The 26,181-nt window shown below is 35.9% G+C and overlaps 1 protein-coding gene across 1 annotated transcript in view; it reads left to right on the forward strand.

Moving 5' to 3' along the window:
• CPNE8 (copine 8) overlaps positions 1-26,181 on the forward strand; it is a 258,489-nt gene that overhangs the window by 125,962 nt on the left and 106,346 nt on the right. The window contains exons 7-10 of the mRNA XM_061129923.1: positions 3,431-3,494; positions 13,889-13,992; positions 19,184-19,288; positions 20,640-20,681. Of these exons, the coding sequence (XP_060985906.1) occupies positions 3,431-3,494; positions 13,889-13,992; positions 19,184-19,288; positions 20,640-20,681 (315 nt within the window). The remainder of the gene's footprint in view (positions 1-3,430; positions 3,495-13,888; positions 13,993-19,183; positions 19,289-20,639; positions 20,682-26,181) is intronic.

Below are 26,181 nucleotides of genomic sequence, written 5' to 3' on the forward strand. Positions count from 1 at the left end.
TGTAGTTTGAACGCAAACCCTTCCACAGAGATTTTTCATTTACCAAGTAACTGTGATCACTTGAATTAAGCTGAATTCTCAGTTTTTCATTTACCAAGTAACTGTGATCACTTGAATTGTCACTACTCTAGTAGTGAAAATTAAGATAGCAAGCCTGATTGAGGTCTGAATTCTTAGGAGACATTTTTTTCTATTTCATTAATCACCGCATTTTAAGGCATGGATTTATTTTGTAGATCCTGTCAAGGAGAATGTTTATGTCTAATTCATGCTACAATCAGGCACTACAGTCATTGTGACCCAAGCTTTATGCTGTGAAATTGTTTATTTATTGAATTTCCCACTTTGTGAGTCCTTCCTCACCTTTTGGCAGGGAGGAGGGATCTCATTTTTATGCCCTAAGTAACCATAAAAAACAAGCTTAAGAGTAAACACTCTAGGGTTTACTTCTGTTCATCTTTCTGGCTTTACATCTTCAGTTTCTGATTGGTCCTTACTTATTTTGATAGGTTTTCAGAGCATTTACAAATACTATTTGCAATTTTTATTCAGCATTTTAAATTATTTTCAGGTAGATGTTCAGTCAAGATGCTTTAGTTTGCCATAATATTGAAAGTATAAATCTTGTGATTCACAGAGAAAGGAATTTATTTTAAAAAAAAATTCAGTGGTATTACAAAAATTAACTGATTACTGATGTCGGAAGGATACTAAAAATGATGTTTTTATTATTCTAAGAAAAAAAGTGCAAGGATAAAGTAACTTATCTTTTAGTCATAAAGATCTGGAGAAAATGTCACATACAAACTGGCATTAGATTATTGGAGATGATTCATATTTTTTAAGACAAAAACACTCATTTTATTCTAATTCAATAACCTGTAGTTCTCTAGAAAAGCAGAAGAGTCTGGACTATGATTTGCGATAGGAAAAAAGAAGCATGAAGTATACCTTTAGATCATTAGGATTAGTCTTTGCAAGATTCCCTCAAGTAAAGCAGGGAACTATGAACATACCTTGCATTCTCCTAGTGCACTTTGCTTTTGGTGTCAGCAAGAAGTTTTTGAGCATAAATATTATATGCCATAGACATGTAGAGATAAAATTGTGTGGAAGTGTTGCTTTGCGTAATTTTGCTTATGTATTATATATTTTCCTAAAACAATGTTATTGTTTATCTGTTGTTAACAGATATTTAAATCTGTTGGTTTACAAGGAATTTATAGGATGAATTTTGCTCTTATAGAGTTTATAATCAACTTGAGGAAAGAGGGTTAAAAATATGGGATTGTAATAATTTAGGAAAAATTAAATGCTAAACTTACGGAACTGGTTTTAAGTGCAATAGAAATGCAGAGAAGGCCAAGTTTTGTGTGAGGTTGACTGGGATAAAGTTTCCTGGAACAAGTAAAACTTCATCTGGAGATGTATGGAATTTGAGGCAAAATAGGGAGTTTATTCTTACCATCTTCTGCATGACCACATTCAATTTACTTTGATTCATGGACCTAACATTCCAGGTCCCTATGCTATACTGTTCTTTGTAGCTTCAGATTTTACTTTCATCTCCAGACACGTCCACAACTGGGAGTTGTTTCTGCTTTGGCCCAGCCACTTCGTTCTTTCTGGGGCTATTTGTAATTCTCTTCTGCTCTTCTCCAGTAGCATATTAGACACCTTAAGACCTGGGGACTCATCTTTTGGTGTCATATCTTAGCAACAGTTAGAATCCCGGTATGGAACAGCTGGTTCAAGATTGAGAAAGGAGTATGACAGGGCTGTCTGCTGTCACCCTGTTCGTTTAATCTACATGCTGAGCACATCATGAGAAATGCCAGGCTGAATGAGTTACAAGCTGGAATCAAGATAGGCAGGAGAAACAACATCCTCAGATATGCAGATGATACCACTCTAATGGCAGAAAGCGAAGAGGAACTAAAGAGCCTCTTGATGAGGGTGAAACAGTCAGTTTAAAACTGAATATTAAAAACACTAAGTTCATAAGCATCCAGCCCCATTACTTCATGGCAAATAAAGGGGGAAAATGTGGAAGTAGTGACAGATTTCCTCTTCTTGGGCTCTGAAATCACTGCAGATGGTGACTACAGCCATGAAATCAGAAGATATCTGCTTCTTGGCAGGAAAGCGATGACAAACCTAGACAGTGTGTTGAAAAGCAGCGGCATTACTCTGCCAACAAAGGTCTGTATAGTCAAAGCTATAATCTTCCCAGGGGTCATGTATGGTTGTGAGAGCTGGACAGTAAAGAAAGTGAAGCACAGAAGAATTAATGCCTTCAAACTGTGGTGCTGGAGAAGATACTTCAGAGTCCCTGGACAACAAGATCAAACCAGTCAGTCTTAAGGGAAATAAACCCTGAATACTAGTAGGAAGGACTGACGCAGGGGCTGAAGCTCCAATATTTTGGTCATCTGACTAAAACAGCTGACTCACTGGAAAAGTCCTTGATGCTGGGAAAGATTGAGGGCAGAAGAAGAGGGTGTCAGAGGATGAGGTGGCTGGATGGCATCACTGAAGCAATAGACACGAACTTGGGCAAACTTCGGGAGATGGTGGGGGACAGGGAGGCCTGGAGTGTTACAGTCCATGGAGTCGCAAAGAGTCAGACATGACTAGGTGACTGAACAACAACAACAGGGAAGAGTTTTAACACTGCAGTATACTAAGGTGTAGAATTCCTGCACAAAGAAAAAATAAGCCCAAATAAATAACCGTATTGAAAGAAGAAAGAAATATTGAAAACCAAATTAGGAATACATTGTAATTACATAATAGATATCTTAGAAGTCATGGGACAATATTTCTCATATTATAGATATTGCATTATATTGTATTAATTATCTATTATAAACAGTGTGAAGCTATTGGAGATTCTTGGGCAAAGTACTGACATGTTGAAAAGATTTATTAGTAAGTGTGGATCTATTAGTAAGTGTGGATTTATTAGTAAGTAGGATAAACTCCTGGAGAAGGCAATGGCACCCCACTCCAGTACTCTTGCCTGGAAAATCCCATGGACGGAGGAGCCTGGTAGGCTGCAGTCCATGGGGTCTCGAAGAGTCAGACACGACTGAGCGATTTCACTTTCACTTTTCACTTTCATGCATTGGAGAAGGAAATGGCAACCCACTCCAGTGTTCTTGCCTGGAGAATCCCAGGGACGGGGAAGCCTGGTGGGCTGCCGTCTATGGGGTCGCACAGAGTTGGACACGACTGAAGTGACTTAGCAGCAGCAGCAGCAGGATAAACTCAAGTTTGAAACTGGGGATATATTTTATTAGAGCACAGTTATTAGTAGTATGCTTTTTTTGGTTATATAAAAATAGCATGTATATTTAAAATTAATTTATTTGTTATATAATATTAGTAGAAATATCATTGTGTTTAAATATGCTTTTTGTTGTTTTAGAGGAATTCCAGGGAAGAAGTGTGGTACAATCATACTTACAGCAGAGGAATTAAGCTGTTGCAGAGTAAGTAAATATTTCTTTGGATTAGACAGTAGTTCCAAAACTTCTTTGAATTGGTATTTCTCAAACTATATTTAAATGATTTTTCTTGAGTAATTTTAGCAAAAATAATTAAAACTAAATTATATAATTCTATGATTCATAAAAATATTATTTTAGGTAGTACTTTAGCTAGGGAGGCTACATTCTATAGTCCAGTTTTAACAGTCTTTTTAATGAATAGAAATTGTTAAGATAAAACCTAATATCATTTTGGGGTGGCATTAATATGAGGAATTGTCAATTGTATTAGTTAAATTTTTGTAAAAATTTGAAGATTTTATATGTGATCCTGAAGAAATATTTCTAGTCACTTGTCTGTAACCATTTTGTGTAACAAACTTTTCTGTATTTCTGACTAAATTAATTCAGTATTTACATATGGTGCCATATTTTCTTAGCTTGGGAAACCCACATTTATAGAAACAACCAGCTACCACTCCAACTGAGTGTAATGACATAGAGCATATATTTATTAATCTTAGAAAATGACTAGTTTTAGTTGTGATTTGTGGACCTAATCAGCTTTCATACTTCTTGTCTCTGAATTTGTATATGTAGTCTATGTTTATTTGATGGAGGATACATATTCTTTATTGTGACATTAAAATGCTACTTTGACAAAATCTTGATATTATTTTGTATAACTGTGCTAATGAACAAACTATTTTAAGTTCTGTTTTGAAATAGATGTAACATATCAAGGGCATAGATTGAGAGTATTGCCACTCTGCCTCTTAAACATATTTTGCTTTCAATTCTGTAGTTTAATTTGGAGGAACAGAAAATTATAAAGCTTCCATGCAAATGAAATGGAATATGTTATTTAGTGATCTAGAGGCATTTTCATCACTGTTTATAAAAATAAAGCTTTTAAAACTTCTGAAATTTCCTTTTAATATATTTATTAATAATACTGATTATTCTTTATGTATTTCCCATACTTAGAAATTATAGATCTAGAATTTTTAAATTTTTAGGAATCTTGACCTAACTTCATGTATGCATCCTACATTCTGATTCTTAGCTAAAGACGTTGATAATTAGCATCACTGAAATAATATGACTGTGCTAGTAGACGAAACAAGTGTGTTCAAAGCAGTGATGATAGTTAACTTCAGAAGTGAGAATGTGTTTTATTTATTTTTTTAACTTTTTATTTTATATTGAAGTATAGCCGATTAACAGCCGATTTTATATTGAAGTACAGCCGATTTAGTGGACAGCAAAGGGACTCAGCCTCGTGTGTAAATGTCGCCATTCCCCTCCAGACTCCCCTGGCATTCATGCTGCCACATAACATTGAGCAGAGTTCCCTGTGCTACATAGTTGGACCTTGTTGATTTTCTATTTTAAATATAGCAGTGGGTACCTATTGATCCCAAAATTCCTAAGTGTCCCTTCCCCCCACCCATTCCCCTAGCAACCATAAGTTAAGTCTGTGAGTCTGTTTCTATTTTGCAGATAGGTTCATTTGTATCATTTCCTTTTAGATTCCACATATAAGGGATGTCATAGAATGTTTCACCATCTCTGTCTGACTTAGTTCACTCAGCATGACCGTTTCTAAATTCATCCAAGTTTTAAGTGTGTATTTTTATGGTACTTTAAAAATATCAGGCATTATCACTTAGAATTTGTCATGAAATAATTTTGTTTCATATTAGAAATTATCAAATTGACAAGTAGTTTCTTGAAAACACATTGCCAGTTGTTAGCTTGAGCATACAATGTGGAACCAGGACACCTAAATTTCAGTATGTCTCTTTCACTATTTGGCTGAATGAAAAGTTTTGGAGCTTTAATTTCTACATTTGTAAACTGCTAAAAGTCTTCATACAGGTGCACTTCAATTTATTGTGCTTCACTTTATTGCGTAGTGCATATATTGTATTTTTTGCAAATTGAAGGCTTGTCATAGACCTGTGGGGAAAAAGTCTTTGGCACCATTTTTCCAGTAGTATTGCTCACTCTAGTCTCTGTGTCACATTTTACTGGTTTTTCCAAAATATCAAAATTTCTCATTATTATTACATTTGTTATAGTGATCTGTGATCAGCGGTCTTTGATGTTACTATTGTAATTCTTTTTGGGCACCGAGGAATTAACAAAAGTGTGTGTGCTGCCTACTTCATGAACTGGCCATTCCCCCATCTCTCTCCCTCTTGCCAGGCATCCTTATTCTTTCAGATACAACAATATACTAATTAGGACAGTAAATATCCCTATAATGGCTGCTAAGTGTTGAAGTGAAAGGGAGATTCACACATCTCTCATTTTAAATCAAAAGCTAGAAATGATTTAGCTTACTGAGGAATGGCTGTCCAAAGCCAAGCTGAGATAGGCTGAAAGCTAGTCTTTTTGGGCCAAATGACCCCAGGAAAAGTTCTTGAAGGCGATTTCATGTGCTACTCCAGTGAATATATGTGTGGTAAGAAAGCAGAACATTCTTACTGCTGATATGGGGAAAGTGGTAGTGGTCTGGATAGAAGATCAAGCCAGCCACAACATTTCCTTAAAAGCCAAAGTCTAATCCAGAGGAAGGTCCTAGTGCCTTTAAATTCTGTGAAGGCTAAGAGAGGTGAGAAAGCTGCAGAAGAAAAGTTTGAAGCTAGCAGAGGTTGGTTCTTGGGGTTTAAGGAAAGAAATTCCGTCCATAAGATAAAAGTACAGGTGAAGCTCAACAAAATATCCAGATGTTCTAGCTAGGATAATTAATGATGGTTGCTGATGCTGCTGCTGCTAAGTCACTTCAGTCATGTCCAACTCTGTGTAACCCCATAGACAGCAGCCCAGCAGGCTCCCCTGTCCCTGGGATTCTCCAGGCGAGAACACTGGAGTGGGTTGCCATTTCCTTCTCCAATGCATGAAAGTGAAAAGTGAAAGTGAAGTCGCTCAGTCATGTTCGACTTTTCGTGATCCCATGGACTGCAGCCTACCAGGCTCCTCCATCTGTGGGATTTTCCAGGCTAGAGTACTGGCGTGGGGTGCCATTGCCTTCTCCGAATGATGGTTGCTACACTAAATAAAAGATTTTCAGTGTAGATGAAACAACCTTACATTGGAAGAAGCTGCAATTTAGGACTTTCATAGCTAGAGAAGAGAAATAGGTGCCTGGTTTCCAAGCTTCAGAGGACAGACTGACTCTCTTGTCTTGCAGATGGTTACTATAGGGTGACTTCCATTTAGAAAGGTGCTTCTCGTGTGACTCAGTGGTAAAGAATCTGTCTGCCGGTGAAGGAGACAGAAGATGCAGGTTTGATCTCTGGATCAGGAAGATCCCATGGAGGAGGAAGTGGCAACCCTCTTCAGTATTCTTGCCTGGAAAATCCTATGGACAGAGGAGCCTGGTGGACTATAGTCTGTGGGGTCGTAAAGAGTCAGACATGACTTAGCGACTGAGCATACATGCGGCACGTCATTTAGACAATTCTTGGGCCCTTAAGAAATATGCTCAATTTGCTCTGCTTATGCTCTATTAATGAAACAATAAGGCCTGACTGACAGCATATCTGTTTACAACGTGGTTTACTGAATTTTTTAAATTAATTAATTAATTTTAATTGGAGGATAATTAACTTTACAATATTATGACAGTTTCTGCCAAACATACCAGTTTCAGCCATGGGTATACATTTGTCTCCCCATCCTGAATCCTTCACCAACCTCCCTCCCCACCCCTATCCCTCTGGGTTGTCTCAGATCATTGGTTCTGGGTGCCCTGCTTCACGCATCAAACTTGCACTGGTCATCTATTTTACATATGGTAATATAAATGTTTCAATGCTATTCTCTCAAATCATCCTACCCTCCCCTTTTCCCACAGAGTCAAAAAGTCTGTTCTTTACATCTGTGTCTCTTTTGCTGCCCTGCATGTTGGGTCATCACTACCAAACTTCTAAATTCCATATATATGTGCTAATACACAGTATTTGTCTTTTTCTTTCTGACTTTCTTCACTCTGTATAATAGGCTCCAGTTTCATCCACCTCATTAGAACTAACTCAAATGCATTCCTATTTATAGCTGGGTATTTAAGCCCATGAGCTTCCCAGGTGGTGCTAGTGATAAAGAACCCGCCTGACAATGTGGGAGACATAAGAGATCCAGGTTCGATCCCTGGGTTGGGAAGATCCCCGGAGAAGTCCATGGCAACCCACTCCAGTATTCTTGCCTGGAGAATCCTGTGGACAGAGGAGCCTGGCAGGCTACAGTTCATTGGGTCACACAGAGTTGGACATGACTGAAGTGACTTAGCACTGCACATTTAAGCCCACTGTTGTGACCTATTGCAGAAAAAAAAAAAGGTTCCTTTCAAAATAATACTGCTTATTTACATTGCACCTGGCCACACAAGAGTTCTGATGGAGATATATGAGTTTGATGTTATTTTCATGCTTACTAACACACTAATTCTGCAAACCATGGCTCAAGGAGTAAGTTTGACTTTCAATTCCTATTACTTAAGAAAAAATACATTTCGTAAAGTCATAGCATCCACATTCCGTAAAGTTATATGAAATAATACATTTCATAAAGTCATAGTGATTCCTCTAATATGGGCAAAGTCAATTGAAAATCTTCTGAAAAGGATTCACCATTCTAGATGCCATTAGAACATTCATAATTCATGGGGAGAGGCCTAGATATCAACATTAACAGGAGTTTGGAAGAAGTTGATTCCAACCCTCACAAGAGGATCACTTTGAGGGATTTAAACTTCAGTGGAGGAAGTAACTGATGATATTGTGAAAATGGCAAGAGAATTAGAATAGAAAGTAGAGCCTGAAGATATGACTAAATTGCTGTAATCTCATGATAAGACTTGAATGGATGACAAGTTGCATCTTATGGATGATCAATGAAATGGGTTCTTCAGATGGAATCTGTTGGTAAAGATGCTGTGAAGTTTATTGAAAGGACAACAAAGTTTGTAGAATATTATATGTACTTAGTTGACAAAGCAGCAGCATGATTTGTGTGGATTGACTTTGGTTTTGAAAGAAGTTCCAACTATGGGGAAAATGCCAGCAAATAGCAATGCAGGCTATGGAGAAATCAATCCTGAAAGGAAGAGTCAATTGATGGGGCAAATTTCACTGTTGTCTTATTCTAAGAAATCGCCACAGTCACCCCAAACTTCAACAACCATCACCCTGATCAGTCAGCATCTGTCAACATCAAGTCAAGGCCCTCCACCAGCAAAAAGATTGTGACTTGCTGAAGAATCAGATGATAGTTAGCATTTTTAGCAATTAAGTATTTTTAACTCAAGGTATGTACATTGTTTCCTTAGACATATGCTACTGAACATTTAGTAGACAAAGTAGTGTGAGCAATAACTTTTATGTGCACTGGGAAACCAAAAAATTGATGTGACTTGCTTTATTGTGATAGTCACTTTATTGTGGTGATCTGGAACAGAGTCCACAATATCTTCGACATGTGTATGTATCTCCCCCAGGTGGTTCTTTGCAGAATTAAAAAGGGACTGTATTTCTTTCTTGAGAGAGGAAAAGAGCTGGAGGAATCAGATGCCCCAACTTCAGACTATGCTACAAAGCTGTATCATCAAAACAGTATGGTACTGGGACAGAAATAGACATATAGATCAATGGATGAGGATGGAAAACTCAGAGCCAAACCCACACACCTGTGCCCAATTAATGTATAATAAAGGAGGCAAGACTATGCCATATTGGAAAGACAATCTCTTCAACAAATGGTGCTGGGAAAACTGGACACCTACATGTAAAAAAATGAAATTAGATCATTCCATACACAAAAATAAGCTCAAAATGGGTCAAAGACCTAAATGTGAGACCAAACACTATAAAACTCCTAGAGGAAAACATAGGCAGAACATTCACTGACATAAATTGCAGCAATATCTTTGTCTGTCTCCCAGAGTAATGGGGAAAAAAACAAAGATAAACAGATGGGACCTACTTACACTCAAATGCTTTTACACAGCAAAGAAGACAGTAAACAAAATGAAAATATAACCCACAGATTGGGAAAAAATATTTGCAAATGAAATGACCCACAAGAGATTAGTCTCTAAGATTTACAAATAGCACATGAGGCTTGACATCATCTAAACAAAGAACCCAAGTAAAAAAACGCACAGGAGACCTAGATAGCCAACAGGCAAATGAACAGATGTTCAGCCTTGCTAATTATTGGAGAGGTGTAACTCAAACCTAGAATCAAAATGGTTATCTTTAAAAAAATCCACCAACAGTAAGTGCTAGAGAGGGTGTTTCAAGAAGGGAACCCTCCTACACAGTTGGTGGAAATGTAAATTGCTACAGCCATTATGGATAACAGTATGCAGATTCCTTAAAAAACTAAATATAGAGCTACCATATAACCCTGCAATTCCATTCCTGGGCATATGTCCACAGAAAAACATGATCTGAAAAGGTACATACACTCCAATGTTCATCTCAAAATGTTTATAATAGCCAAGACAAGGAAGCAACCTAAATGGCCATCAATGGAGAAATGGATAGAAAAGATTCGGTACATATAAATAATGAAATATCACTCTACCATTAATAAAAATGAAATAATGCCATTTACAGCAACATGGATGGATCTAAAGAGTGACATACTGAGTGAAGTCAGTCAGACAGTGAAGGAGAAATATTGGATTACACCCCTTAGTTGTGGAATCTAAAAAGAAAATGATACTAATGAACTTTACAACACAGAAGCGGACTCACAGACTTAGAGAACCAACTTATGGTTGCTAAGGGAAGAAGGATGGAGGAAGCAATAGTTAGAGAGTTGGAGATCAACATGTACACGCTACTATATTAGAAATGGATAGCCAAAATGTCCTACTGTATTAAAAAGGGGGGGCATATTAGAGAAATGGATAATTTATAAATTTATACAAATGTTTATTTGTAATGTGGTAATCCTAATTATCTCAAGTTAGTATTCCATAGTTTATTTCAAATGCAACTTTTGTGATATATCTTATCAAATTCTAGGATAGAAATTAATTTTGAAGTCATATTGGAAATGTTTCCTCACTCAGTATTTTTAAATAGCTTCAAATTGTCCACAAATAATATTTTTCATTTTGATTGATTTAACAATATTCACAAAATGTATAATGTGCTATTCCTTGGTAAGGAAGCTTGGAATAGAATTGTGAGAAAAATAACAACAAGCAACCTCTGTCCTTTTATTCAATGCACATGTATTTTTTGAAAACAATATACATTAATCAGATGATTCTATAGGCAAATATTGATTCTTCCATGGAGAATCTAATTTATATTGGGTGGAGGTAACCAGGACTCTTTGAGAAAATTCCTTTTTAGCTTAGCCCCAAGTAATGATTAAGATTTCCAGCAGGATGCACAGTTTATATGGGGCCCAAGAGGGAAATGTGTATCTGGTGTGTCAGCAAGGGGATGGGAGTTGGGGAATGACTGAAATAAAACTTTGTCAGATGAATATGGAAAAGGTTGCTCAGAGTTTTTTTGGTGTTGAGCTTCTGTAGACTATATTAAAGATTCTGTGTTTATCCAAAAGGAAAGGCTTGAATAATTTTAAGTTATGAACAAAGTTATTTATTTGATGTTTTAAGTCTATTACCCTCCCTGCTGAATGGAGAATCGATTGGCTAGGTCCAAGGGCAGAAGAGGGAGAAGAGAACAAATGCCACTGTGCATATTCAGGTGATTGAAGATCTGAGAAATGTTTTAGAGATAGCATCTTGCAACTTGGAGATGAACTAGGTAAGAGGTCAGGAAAGGGAATAGTCAAGGACAACTTCCCTGAGCACTTTGTGTGGATAACAAATCACTCATTGAATCTGGAAAAATTACAGAACAAGTTTGGTTTGATTTTCTTAGAACTTGTTAGAAATGTGAAACATTTAAGTGCATTTCTTCATTAGGAAGTTTGTTACATTAGTGTGGAGTATTAAAGAAAGTCTTAAAATTCTCTCAGCGTGCTTTAAGCATAAGAGTTTTAAAAATGTAATGATGTCCTTGTATTTCTAAAAGTAAGTGAATGCTTGGATTTTCCCCAGAAATTAAATTTCTTTTGTGTTTGATATAGATGGAATCTCTCCTGTTATTATCCTCAGTAATTACAAAAATATTTTCCACAAGTTTATATAATTTGGTGCATTTAAAGTAATATTCTATTTTGAGTTATTCATTTTCCAAGGCTTATGAAATATAATTTGAAAAACTACAACTTGGTATTACATTTACCAATGATCGGGCTTCCCAGGTGGTGCTAATGGTAAGGAAACTGCCTGCCAATGCAAGAGATATAAGAGACGTGGGTTGGATTCCTTGGTTGGGAAGATCACCTGGAGAAGGAAATGACAACCCACTCCAATATTCTTGCCTGGAGAATCCCATGGACAGAGGAGCCTCGTGGTCTACGGTCTATGGGGTTGCAAAGAGTTGGACATGACTGAAGTGACTTAACACACACATGCACACATTAACAGTAATCATATGAAAATTCACTTTACTCTTTAAAGTGTAATTCACCATCCATTTGAAATATACACAGTTCAGAATTCTACTGTGTATTTTAAGTGCATCAGAATTTTTTTTTTTTTTTTGGTAATTTATGTTTTGTTTTAGGTGCTTTGGAAGAATGTCTTAGTGGAGTCACTTATTTCTGTGGCAAGACTAATGTCTTTGTCCCATGTTTTTGGAAAACCACTTTCTCCTAAGGGCATTTTAATACATGTGAAGATGAAATGGAAAGAAAAGAAACAGAAAAGTAAAACCAGTCCTTCCTTTTCAATTTGCCTTGATTTTATTGTTTTATTTTCAGGGTGACTCTGTCACTACTTCCTTAAAAGAAATTTTTGATTTTTTAACCTCAAATTGATCATGGTTGCAAAGTTTGAGTGATGGTGATATCCATATTTTTAGTTTCTCTGTTCTTTCAGTTTTCTTTAAAATATTTATTGTTACTATGCCAGCTTAGGCATATATTTCCTGCTCTATTATGGGTGTCCAACTGGTAAAGTTATGACTTCTATATGTTAAATAACAGAGTAAAATAATCCCCCCCCCCAATGATTTTGAAATCCAGAGATCTGGAGTTATAAACTTCTCTGAAACCATCTCTGCATTCCCAGATTCTAGCCTAAGTATTCCTTGAGAAGTGTTTGCTGAGTAAGTATATGAATGAATTAATGAAAAAGAGATAGCATCACCTCTTGAATGGATTTCTGGAATTATTGAAAAAAGAGAAGAATTAGGTGGATGCTTAGTAATTTTTGCTGAACTCTGCAAATTGAAGCAGTGAATGAGAGAGTGTCTTTTTAATCTTTGTCAACATTTTCACCAAGCAGTAATTAAAAATGTGACCTCTTAATTTAATATGAATTACTTTGACTCTTCTATCTTCAAAAATTAACATCTGCTTTCTGTTAAAGAAAAATAAATCCAGAAACCAATTTTAATTTTTAAATTACTATATAATTTGTACCTTTTAAATATGTTTATCATCATTAAACTCCGGGAGTTGGTGATGGACAGGGAGGCCTGGCATGCTGCGATTCATGGGGTCGCAAAGAGTCGGACACAACTGAGCAACTGAACTGAACTGAACTGAGCTGATCATCATTGAATGATGTTTAACTTCCTTGATTTATGACACCTCATTTTGTTTAAGTTAGTTATGAGGAGTATGAGTGCTTGAGTATATAAATTGATAAAAAATAATTGGTTTGATATACTAATTAGCATACAAATAAGTGATTTAAATTGGGAGTGAAAATGACAGTTCTTCACTTCAAGCCCAATATAACACAAATTATTTTTAAATGTAGCTATTGAGAAATTGTGGTGCACTTTTGTTTAATTAAGAAGGAACCTTATCCCCCATTTAGATAGCAAACTATGTTGTCAGTCTGGATCTGTCTTATGCTTCATGTAATCATCTGATACATCTCAATATCTAATACATGGTAGATACCTAGTAGATGCTTAACAAATATTTTCTGAGGAAATTTAAAAAAAAAAAACTCCTAAAAATGTGTACCTGAATAACTGAAGATGTGAATAGAGATCTTATAATATTGGCTACACAGTTATCTAGCTTACTATCAATTTTCCAGGGCAGGAAAGGTTAAAGAGTTTTAATAAATAATAATTCTGTGACTAGAACAAGAACTTCAAAGAGTCAATTTTTTAGTCTCAGAGTCCCTTAAAACTTAATTTGATGTTGTCTGGAATTTTCCCACATTTGGCCATTTGTATGAAAATGGAAAAATTGTTTTCTTGTCAGGTCTTGCTTGTGATCTGCAGTTTCGAGTTACTTATAACCCAGGTTTTGAGCTTTTATATTAATTTTGTTTGTAGGATGCTGTTCTAATGCAATTTTGTGCAAATAAATTGGACAAGAAGGACTTCTTTGGAAAATCAGATCCTTTTCTTGTATTTTATCGAAGTAATGAAGATGGCAGGTAGATTTATCTTTTATGCATTTTAAGTCTATGATAAGTATGCTATTTAAATTATCATTTTTTCTAGAGAAGCTTATTAAATTGATAAACAGTACAGTATTTTGGTATTCACAAAATTGATAGCACTACTTCATTTCAATAAGAATGTATAACTTTATAAGCATATTATATGTTTTGTTTGATATTTATAATGAATGATTTTCAGCTTCATAGAAGTATTTCCTCTTCTATTGCATTAATAGTATGGAAGCTTTATTATTTTGTAGAAATCCGAAATGCTGAAACTAATGTATTTTGTTAATAGAACTGAACTCTTAATCAGATTTCTTGGAGAGGAACATGGATTTTTATTGGTGGCTTTTTATACTACATGGTTTTTTCAATAATATATGGCATTCAAGAAAATTTTTCATTATATTCTAGTAATTTGAATATTTTGCCAGATATGATTAGACTGGTTTCTATGTGATTTGAAAATATATTATAGAGTATATTTTATTTTAATTTTTTATTGCAGTATTATTGATATGTAACATTATGTTACAGGTGTACAATATAATGATTCACAATTTCTAAAGGTTACACTTCATTTATGATTATTATAAAATATTGGCTGTATTCCCTGCATTGTACAACATATCCTTGTAGCTTATTGTACATGAAATAATTTGTACCTGTTAATCCCTTCCAGTATTTCTCCTCCTATGTCCTATCTCCTATCTCCTCACTGATAACCACTAGTTTGTTCTCTGTATCTGTGAGATATTTTGTATCTGTATCTGTGCTTCTTTTTGTTATGTTCACTAGTTTGTTGTATTTTTTAAATTCCCCATATAAGTGACATCATATAGTATTTGTCTTTTTCTGTCTGACTTACTTCACTTAGCATAATACCCTCCAAGTCTATCTATGTTGTTACAAAAGGCAAAGTTTTATTTCTCTTTTCATGACTGAGTAGTATTCTGTTTTACAGAGTATAATTTAATACATATGACTTTACCATGAAATACATTTTTATTAGTTTCTGTGATTCTTACTGTATTTTCAATATTAATGAGAAAGTTTAATTGTTAAAATTATGAGCTAAAAAAGGTCCTACTGCCTAGGTGTAAACTGTGATCCTGCTGCTTAATAGCTATGGGACCATAGGCACGTTTTAAATCTCATGTGGGGCTCCCTTTCCTCATGTGTAAAATGGGTTAATAATCATAGTTACGTCCCAGGGCTGTTGAGAGTATTAAATGTATTACTACCCAAAAATCATTTAGAGCTTACTTAACATAAGAATTATGTTAGCTGTTATTATTATTTTATTATCTTATGGTATAATGTTTCCTGTTTTCTATAACTATGCATAATAAAGTAGTAGCTAAAAAGAAAATGTCATTGGGAGATTAAAATGAGAGGAATTGGCTGTTTTAAAAAAAAGGTAACCTTCTATACTTGTAAATGAAATTATACATGTTAATGTTATATAATAAGTATAAAATAGTACATAAAAATAGAAAGTTTGCTATTTAAAGTGAATATACAGAAATATAAAATGATGCTTTACATAGTGTAGAATTTTTGTTGATGCAGTCACTGGGCAACTATTGATTATTTTTGTTATGGTATCATACTGTTAGATTTTGCATACCTCTTTTGTATTTCAGTGGTAAAAATGTTAGAGTAGCATTTACATCTGAACACTAATTTTACCCATTTGAAAAATATTGGACAGTGAAGAAAATAATCATATTTTTCAGTTTTTTTTCAGAGTTAAAAATAAAAAACTAAAAAATCATTCAAAATTTCTTGAATAACAAAGTTCATGTTACTCCTGTCTGAACAACCTACTTCCTGAATTTTCTCTTTTATTCTTCCTTCTTTACTTACAAAGATTATTTGCACAATTATAGAGTTTCAGTCCACCACACATATAATGCCAATGGTAAAAGAATATTACAAAATTTTATTATGCTTGTAAAAATGTCATTAACTTATTTATTAAATAAAATATGAATATTGAGTGCAACTAATCTAAAAATCTAAAATCATTTAAAAACAACTCAATGTATTTTAATACAGGTTATTCAATAAAAATATTTTTCTTATAACACTATTTGTAATAAATATATACAGATACTTATATGTATATAGCATATATAGCTGAATATTAGCACTGCAGCAGACTCCTGTCAGAGTTTTCACTAGTGACACTAGTGCTAGAATTATTAGTGAGTTTTTGCTGTCTATATAGCATATCAGTTTAGTTCAGTTCAGTTGCTCAGTCATGTCCGACTCCTTGCAACCCCATGAACCGCAGCACTCCAGGCCTCCCTGTCCATCACCAACTCCCGGAGTCCACCCAAACCCATGTCCATTGAGTCGGTGATGCCATCCAACCATCTCGTCTTCTGTCTTCCCCTTCTCCTCCTGCTGAACACCCAGGACTGATCTCCTTTAGGATGGACTGGTTGGATCTCCTTGCAGTCCAAGGGACTCTCAAGAGTCTTCTCCAACACCACAGTTCAAAAGCATCAATTCTTCAGCGCTCAGCTTTCTTTATAGTCCGACTCTCACATCCATACATGACTACTGGAAAAACCATAGTCTTGACTAGACGGACCTTTGTTGACAAAGTAATGTCTTTGCTTTTTAATATGCTGTCTAGGTTGGTCATAACTTTCCTTCCAGGGAGTAAGCATTTTTTAATTTCATGGCTGCAATCACCATCTACAATCATTCTGGAGCCCCAAAAAAATAGTCAGCCACTGTTTCCACTGTTTCCCCATCTATTTGCTATGAAGTGACTGGACCAGATGGCATGATCTTAGTTTTCTAAATATTGAGCTTTAAGCCAATTTTTTCACTCTCCTCTTTCACTTTCATCAAGAGGTTCTTTGGTTCTTCTTCACTTTCTGTCGTTAAGTGCTTTACAAATGAGAATGACAGATGACTCCCTAGTTTATAAGTAGCTCATGAAGAAGGTGAGTAGTTTATTAAGAGAAGTTTCAAAGTAATTTTGATTGATCTTTTAGAGTTTTCTCTATCATTTATGTTTTTCTTTTAATGTTTTTTGCCCTGGGTGATTCCTATATTGCTTTGGGTGATTCAACTTTGAGAGCATTTGACCACATTATACAAACACATATTCTCTTGAGCTCTGTCAATTTAGTAACATGAGTTTCTTTAAATAGGTGAGGCTACTACCAGGAAGAGTGTAGTGCTAAATGCCATAAATCTTAAAATGAATACATGATCCATTCATATTAAGTTTCTTTTTGATCTCTTAATGAAGAGAGACCCTTTCTTGACTGTGAAGAGGAAAATGGACTCTGCCATTTCAAAATGGAATTATTTTCTTATAGGGTTTAGTTGCAATATGTTCACCATGGTGTACTTATATAATACTCTCACGTTCATGACTATAAGAGGGACCCCTGCATTTAGAACACTACATGATAAGGGTTTAGTGAAAGTGGAATTTAGGTATTGTTCTAACCAAGATCATTTAAAACATTTTATAGTTCATGAACTGTTGCATAAATTTGCATTAGGGAAAAATATTACCAGGACCCGATTGATGTCCAGAGATTAAATGGCTCAGTGGAAACAATACTGGAATTTGAATCAGAAAACTAGTTTAAGGTTTCATGGATTCTACCCCTTATTATATATTCTTTAATTGCTATCTTTCTTCCCTCTAGGAGTAATCAACAGCTTAGATAATAAAAGAACCACATGTTGAATGATCTCTACTATAAATCCATTATGTTAATCTTAAATAAGCCTTTGACCCTCCTCAGAAATCATTCCTTTTTCTTAATCCATCAATGTTCCCCTCTCCCAGATACTTAGGCACTTTCCGCCTCTTTCTTATTTACTGTTTATATTGTCTCCTATTTAATAAGACAAGGGAAGCAAATGGAGAAATTCCTTAAGATCCCATCACAATATCTACCCCTGTGTTTGGCCTTCCCAAATGCTCTGCAAAATGACTATCCAAGTGCTTCCAAGGCCTACTACTCCATATTGATGCCCTCTATCCCACCCACTTCCATCTACTTCAGGACATTACTCTAGCCTTCTTCCCCTTTCTCTCATACATCACAAATAGTCTTTTCTCTAATATATTTTTCCTTTAGCATACACCTTTGATGTTCTTAATTTCATCTTGAAAAAAAAATTAAAAAGTGACTAAAAACACACCTTTCACTTGACTAATCTTTCCCCTTTAAGTTATCCTCAAGTTCTCTTTTTTCTTATTATAGCTAAACTGCTCAAAAATGTTTACACATTCTGCCTGTTTCTCTTCTCTTTCTTAGACTCATTCTAACCAGATTTTTTGTGCCCAGCATTCCAACAAAACTTCTCAAAATTACTGATAACCTTCATGTTTAGTGACCAATAGATACTTTTCACTGTAACAATATGTCACAATTTTTATAGAGATTATTTACAAGGCAGTTTTAGGATGTATTGAATGTTCAGTCATTTTTAGTAAACTCGTTACAAAATTACATTAAAAAAATTTTTTTATATTCATTTATTTTTGGCTGTGCGGGGTCTTTGTTGCTGCATTGTGGGCGTTTTCTAGTTGCGGAGACCAGGGGCTATTCTCCAGGTGTGGTGTACAGGCTTCTCATTGAGGTGGCTTCTCTTGTGGAGCCTGGGCTCTAGGGTGTGCGGGCTTCGGTAGTTGCTGCTCAGGGCCCAGCAGTTAATAGTTCACAGGCTCCGGAGTGCAGGCCAGTAGCTGTGATGCCTGGGCTTAGTTGGCGCATGGCCATGTGGGATCTTCCCCGACCAGGGATAGAACAGGTGTCCCCTTCATTGCAAGACGGATTCTTAACCACTGAGCCACCAGGGAAGTCCTTCATTGCTTTATGTTATGATGCTGCTGCTGCTGCTAAGTCACTTCAGTCGTGTCTGACTCTGTGTGACCCCATAGATGGCAGCTCACCAGGCTCTTCTGTCCCTGGTATTCTCCAGGCAAGAACACTGGAGTGAGTTGCCATATACAATGAGCTAATCTTTAAAGTTCTGAAACAGCAAATCTCTTTTTATTGACTGATATAATGGTAACAGAGGGACAGGCAACCTATATTCTGCACAAAATATAAAGAAAGAAATGATTACTAAGGCATATATTAGAACTAAATCATGAAAATAACTGGAAAACTTTTTTTTTTTTTTTTTTTTACAGTTTTACAATCTGTCATAAAACAGAAGTTGTCAAAAACACTCTAAATCCTGTATGGCAAGCATTCAAGATCTCAGTAAGAGCTTTATGTAATGGCGATTATGACAGGTAAAATAAGTGTCAACTTGTCTGAGAGTTTTAAATACTCACTGTAGATTTCGTATCCAATAATCTAAGTTGAATTTTTAAAATTAAGATGGCTTCTTTGCCAACATAAATGTGTATTTACAAAAGCATAGTTGACTTATTAAGAATTTTTTAAGTAGCATTTTTTACCCACAATGATATGGGCAAGAGGAATAATTTGACTAATTAAAATTTGATTTAACTGAATTTTCGAAAACAAAAATGTGCAAAGTGCTAAAAATATATTGAATATTTGTTTATTTTAACATATTCAAAAGTATCCCATAATTTTTATAGCTTCAAGGTTTTCATTTGGTATTATTTTTCTAGAAAGGAATAAGTAAATATACAGAAGATGTAAAATTATGATTTTGTATGTTATCAACCCTGTTTACTCCTGAGAATCCTATTTGACATTATCTTTCTCATGGTCACTGAATTATAAAAGTTCTATAGATCTAGAACAGGGAGATTCTGGTGTTTTACAAATAAGTAGGTGATGTGGCCCTAAAGATCTTCCCAAAATATATCTGAAGATTTATTAATATCAAAGTTTTTTCTTTTTCTTATGATGATGGATTGTAAGATTACTATATAAAAACCCCTTCTCACCCCAAAACATATTTTATCTTACTACTTGTATACTAGAAAAATGAGAATTTATTCTATTAACTAAAACCATAGGAAAAACTATCCATTACCAATGTGACATTAGATGTACTTAAAATGTGTTATGCTACTTGCCTGTCACCTTATTCATTTAATAATGTCACAACTTTATTTAATTGGGCTCATTCTTTCTAAGACCGTGATTTGTATAATACAATTCTAACTATATTGCATAATATAGTTAGCAGCATCAGCATCACCTGATGAAACTTGTAAAAATTCAAGTTCTTGGGCCCACCCTGGAACTACTGAACCAGAAACACTTGGGCATGAGGTCGAGTAATTCACATTTTTACAAGCCTTCCATGTGATTCTGATCTATGCTGAATTTGAGAAATACAAACTAAATGTCAAAATACAAAGACAATGGTTTTGAAGAGTGGAAAAGTAGCTCTATGCTCCTCATTGAAGAGTTGTGTCAAACTATAAATGGTTTTCTTGTATAATTTCCTTCTCTGTTTAAAGAATTTAAAAATCTATGTGATTTTAAAAACCTATTTTAAAGTAAAACTTGAAGACTAGTATTAAAATTAGAAAATCAACTTTATTTTGTAAAGCTTGAAAGTATACAATATTTTATCTAAGAAAATCTATAACTAATTTTTTAACTTTCAATCATATGTTAAGTAACTTTACCCTGTGTGTATGTTTTCACCATGGACAGAACAGTTAAAGTAGAGGTGTATGACTGGAATCGAGATGGAAGGTAAGACATTGTTTTTTGTTTTTGCTTTTACAAGTTAATATGCTTTAAGAAGCAAATATACTGACATGACCACATTTTCACAGTTTAAATTTTGAATTGCATATTTTTGTCTTGTTTTTCTGTTACTAAAATGTTCACTAAAGATTTTAAGAATGAGTGTATTCCATCTGCAAAATAAAATAGAGGTCTTCCTCTATTTTTAATAGTAATAAAAAATATAGTAATTTTAGAAACTACTAAAATTGCTAGTAATACAGTAGAGATTTTCAACTTGGACTTGATTTCTCATTATGTACAATTTATGAACATCTAGTTTTATAGCTGTAGAGTTGTGATTCTCAAACTTCTGCATCTCATAATCTCTCTGAAGATTTCTATAACCTTTCTGCCCCACATCATCCATGGGAACACATCTGAGCTCCCCTTCCACAAAAAAGGAGCACATACCTCACAAACAAACAATAAAACAAAACTCTAGAATTATGTCTGCTAATTGCCAATAAAAATAGATAAGCAGAGTTCTGAAATTATGGTTTCCCTCTGCATAGCACAACATGTTAATAAGTAAAAGAGAGGAACACACTACTTTTTTATCTTTAGATATTTTCTCACTATTTCTAATGTTTTAAGTAAGACTGATATTGAGGTGGGTTTTTTTTTTAATTTATTTATTTTTAACTGAAGGATAATTGCTTTACAATATTGTGTTGGTTTCTGCCAAATATCAATCTGAATCGGCCATAGCTAAACCTATGTCCCTTGAATCTTCCTCCCGTCTCCCTCTCCATCCCACCTCTCTGTTACAAAGCCCTGGTTTCAGTTCCCCGAGTCATATAGCAAATTCCCGTTGGCTATCTACTTTACATATAGTAATGTGTATGTTTCCATGTTACTCTCTCCTTACATCCCATCCTCTCCTTCCACACCCCAGCCCTGTGTCCATAAATCCGTTCTCTATCTTTGGGCCTCCATTACTGCTCTGCATACAGGTTCATCAGTACTGTCTTCCTAGATTCCATATATATTCATTAATATACAATATTTGTTTTGTCTTTCTGGCTTTTTCACTCTGTATGATAGGCTCGAGGTTCATCCACCTCATTAGAACTGACTCAAATGCGTTCCTTTTTGAATGCAGAGTATTTAAGCCCACAGGCTTCCCAGGTGGTGCTAGTGGTAACGAACCTGCCTGACAATGCAGGAGACATAAGAGATCCAGGTTCGATCCCTGGGTTGGGAAGATCCCCTGAAGTCCATGGCAACCCCCAGTATTCTTGCCTGGAGAATCCCGTGGACAGAGGAGCCTGGCAGGCTACAGTTCGTAGGGTCACACAGAGTCAGACCTGACTGAAGTGACAGCACACTTAAGCCCACTGTTGTGACCTATTGCTCAGAGAGAAAAAAAAAGAAAGTTCCTTTCAAAATAATACTTCTTATTTACAGTGCACCTGGCCACACAAGAGTTCTGATGGAGATGTATGAGTTTGATGTTATTTTCATGCTTACTAATACACTAATTCTGCAAACCATGGCTCAAGGAGTAAGTTTGACTTTCGATTCCTGTTACTTAAGAAATAGTACATTTCATAAAATCATAGCTTCCACATTCCATAAAATTATATGGGATACAATGAACATTGGGTTGCATGTGTCTTTTTCAATTTTGGTTTCCTCAGGGTATATACCTAGGAGTGGTTTGCTGGGTCACATGGTGGTTTTAGTCCTAATTTTTAAAGGAATACTCCATACCTCCATACTGTCTTTCATAGTGCCTGTATCAACTTGCATTCCCACCAACAGTGCAAGAGGGTTCCCTTTTCTCCACATCCTCTCTAGCATTTAGTGTTTGTGAATTTTTTGATGATGGCCATTCTGACCAGTGTCAGGGGATATCTCCTTGTAGTTTGGATTTGCATGTCTCTAATAATGAGCAATGTTGAGCATCTTTTCATGTGTTTATTAACCGTCTGTGTGTATTCAGAGAAATGTCTGTTTAGGTCTTTTTCCCAATTTTGATTAGGCTGTTTGTTTTTCTGGTATTGAGTTGTATGAGCTGCTTGTATGTTTGGAGATTAATCCTTGGTCAATTTTTCATTTCCTATTATTTTCTCAGACTATGAGAGTTGTCTTTTCATCTTGTTTATCATTTCCTTTGCTGTGCAAAAGCTTTTAAGTTTAATTAGTTCCTATTTGTTTATTTTTGTTTTTATTTCCATTACTTTAGGAGGTGGATCATAGAGGATCTTGCTGTCATTTATGTCACAGAATGTTTATCCTATGTCTTCCCCTAAGAGTTGTATAGTTTCTGGTCTTGCATTTAGGCCATTAATCCATTTTGAGTTTATCTTTGTGTATGGCATTAGGAAGTGTTCTAATTTATTCTTTTACACATAGCTGTTCACCCAGCAGCACTTATTGAGGAGACTATCTTTGCCCCATTTTATATTCTTGCTCCTTTGTTAAAAAGGGTACCCATAGTTGCATGGGGTTTTCTCTGGGTATTCTATCTTGTCCCATTAGCCACTATTTCTCGTTTTGTAACAGTGCCATACTATGTTGATGAGTGTAGCTTTGTATTATAGTCTGGATTGCTTTGGCTATTCAGGGTCTTCTGTGTTTCCATATGAATTGTGAGATTTTTTTTGTTCTAGTTCTGTGAAAAATGCCAATAGTAATTTGATAGGAATCACAATGAATCTGGAGATTTCATTTGGTTGTATAGTCATTTTCACAATATTGATTTTTCCAACTAAGCAACATGGACTGTCTCTCCATCTGTTTATGTTCTGTTTGATTTCTTTTATCAGTGTCTTATAACTTTCTGTATACAGATAAAGAGGTTTAAACAGCAACCCCCCCAGAAAAAAAAAAACAGGAAATGAAAGCAAGACAAATGGTAAAAGCAATTATAACAAATAGAAACAAAAACAACAGAACTTACACACACAAACACATACACACACACTCACACACATACATACATATACTCAAAAAGAACCCAAATATAGCAAAGAAAACAGCACAGGAACGTGACCCTAGAAACAATGAAACTGAAAATAAAACCAACTAATTAAAAACAAAACTATCTAAAACACAAAACAGAAAATAAAACCAGAGTGCCAACTATAGAATAAGGCAAAAAAACAAACAAACAAAAATGTTAAAATATGTATATAAAAGCAAAGTTAAATAGAAGTATGTAAATAAAAATCCATATGTATTCAAGAAAAACAAGAAGAAAGCAGAACCAAAAAGAAAACAAAACAACAACAAAACACAAAACAGCAGAAAGGAAAAGTGGAAGTAGAAATATATGAAAGAAACTAAAAGTATGAAAAAAAAAAAAAAAATCTCATGTGCCTAAATAGAAATAATAACAACCACAACAATGAAATATGAAAAGAAACGAAATACTAAAACTAAAGGTAAAAAACATAAAAATAGATTCTCGGCTGTCAGCATTCTTGCCCCTGCTGTGAACCACGGCCCACCTCTGCCTCCCTGGGAGGTTCTCCAGTGGTGGGCAGGGCTGCTCTCTGGACCAGCGGTGGGGACAGCTCACACTGGAATTTGGCCCTACTGCCATGCGTGCTTGCCTCCATGCCCACAGCTTCCAGAGCTAGAGCATTTTCTTCTGTGGGAACACTCACTGTCCTTTTATATATTCCATAGACACCGAGTCTGCCTCGTTGAGCATGTGGATTTATTCTGAAGCTTGTGTAGCTGTTGGAAAAGTTTCCCATCCTCTTCCTTAGTCTCTCTACCCCCGGAGCTCAATTGCGATTTTATCCCTACCTATGCTTGTGTGCCATTCACAGGAGTCTGCTCCTGGGCCTGCCTTGAGTACTTTGGACTGCCCCAGTGAGGATGGGGCATGGAGGCGATGTGGCTTGTTGGATCATAGAGTCCCTTGCAGTGCCAGTTCTGTAGGAAAGCTGGTGGCCACAGGCACAGATAGGGTTTTATTAGGAGTCTTTTCTAGCCTCTAGCTGCTGGCGTTCACAGGGCCTCCCTGGCTGATCGTTCCTTATTGCTTGGTGCATCGGGTGTTCAGACAGCAGCCTTCACTGGAGTCCCTCTCTATCGCTCGGCTGGCTGCCAGTGCTGACATTCGCAGGGAGAGAGGCTATGCTGGCGGCTCCACCCCTTCACGTGACTCAGCGGTAGTATCCTGCCTCCGTGGTCACCCGGTTTTCCTCCGAAGGCATTTCTTGCTGTGGATTCCACCCCACTTTCCCTCAGGCCATCTCCTCACGGTCAACTGCAGTCCCTGACCCTGGATTGCTCTCTGATCCCCATGGGCCAGCTCCCAGCCACCCTGCTCACTGGTAGGACACTCGCCCTGTTCTGGGCTACCTACCGCTGAGGCACAGATTATCCGTGTAGTTCTCTCCATTCAGGCCATTACAGATCACCTGCTTCACCGCAGACAGCCTCAAATGCTTCCCTTATGTTGCAACTGATTTCTTGGAATGTGGGAATTTCTCCCCTGCTTTTAGCTCCTCCACCCCTAGCTGCAGGTCCATGCCCTCTTGCTCTCCTCCTCCTTCTCCCTTCTTTCTTTCATTTTACCTGGTTATGTGTGGGTCCATATAATTCTTTCTGGTCAGTGACTCCTATCTGTCTTCAGCCAGTGTTCCATGTTGGATCTGTAGATGTATTCCTGATGCATCAGTGGAGAGAGATGCATTCCACATCTCCGTGCTCCTCCCCCATCTTGCTAGGTATTCCTGTCATTTTTAATATTTGTCATAAATACTATATGTGTATCATTATTTAAATTGTATATCTAAGTATATATCTGAGTGCTTTTGATTCCTGTTTTTAAGGAAGAGTATTTGCTTGGTGGATTCTATCATTTTTTTTTTTTTTCCTTTTTGACAGCTCGATTTAGTTTTGATCGCTGGAAATACAATGTTAGTCACATATGTATTTCAGATTTTCTAGTGGCAGCATTAACAAGTGTCAGTGTAAAAAAAATAGTTACAGTTTAGAAGTTGGGAGTTATGTTTTACTTGGTGGGAATTTTTAGGACTTCAAGCCTGAGAAACATCATCTCAAGTAACCCTGAGATAACTGCTTCAAGGAGGTGGAGGAAGAGGAGTAAGTTTATGCTTATGACAAGGGGCAGATAGTTTGAACATCAAGAGATTATTGTTAATTAAGGAAAACCAGACATCTCAAGGAACTTAGCACTTTTCTATGTTTGGGAAGACGCAAGAGTCTAGGCTTACTGAAATCATTCCTTTCATATGCATCTCAGCAATCTGGGCCCAGTACTCACCATGGGAGTTGGCTGATGGCTACCAGATAGCAGGTATTGTTCTTCCTGGGCTTAGAAATTCACATTTGGAGGGTGGAAATCCCTGATGGCTGTGATATCCTTGTTTATTGATATGGCAGGAAATAACTCCCTTGCACAGAAGTAAAACTAAACCAGTGAAACTGATGTACATATTAATTTTCTAGTGGCAGCATTAATAAGTAAAACTCAACCAGT

The sequence above is a fragment of the Dama dama genome, chromosome 3 (assembly GCF_033118175.1).
Source record: "Dama dama isolate Ldn47 chromosome 3, ASM3311817v1, whole genome shotgun sequence".
Classification (NCBI taxonomy): domain Eukaryota; kingdom Metazoa; phylum Chordata; class Mammalia; order Artiodactyla; family Cervidae; genus Dama; species Dama dama.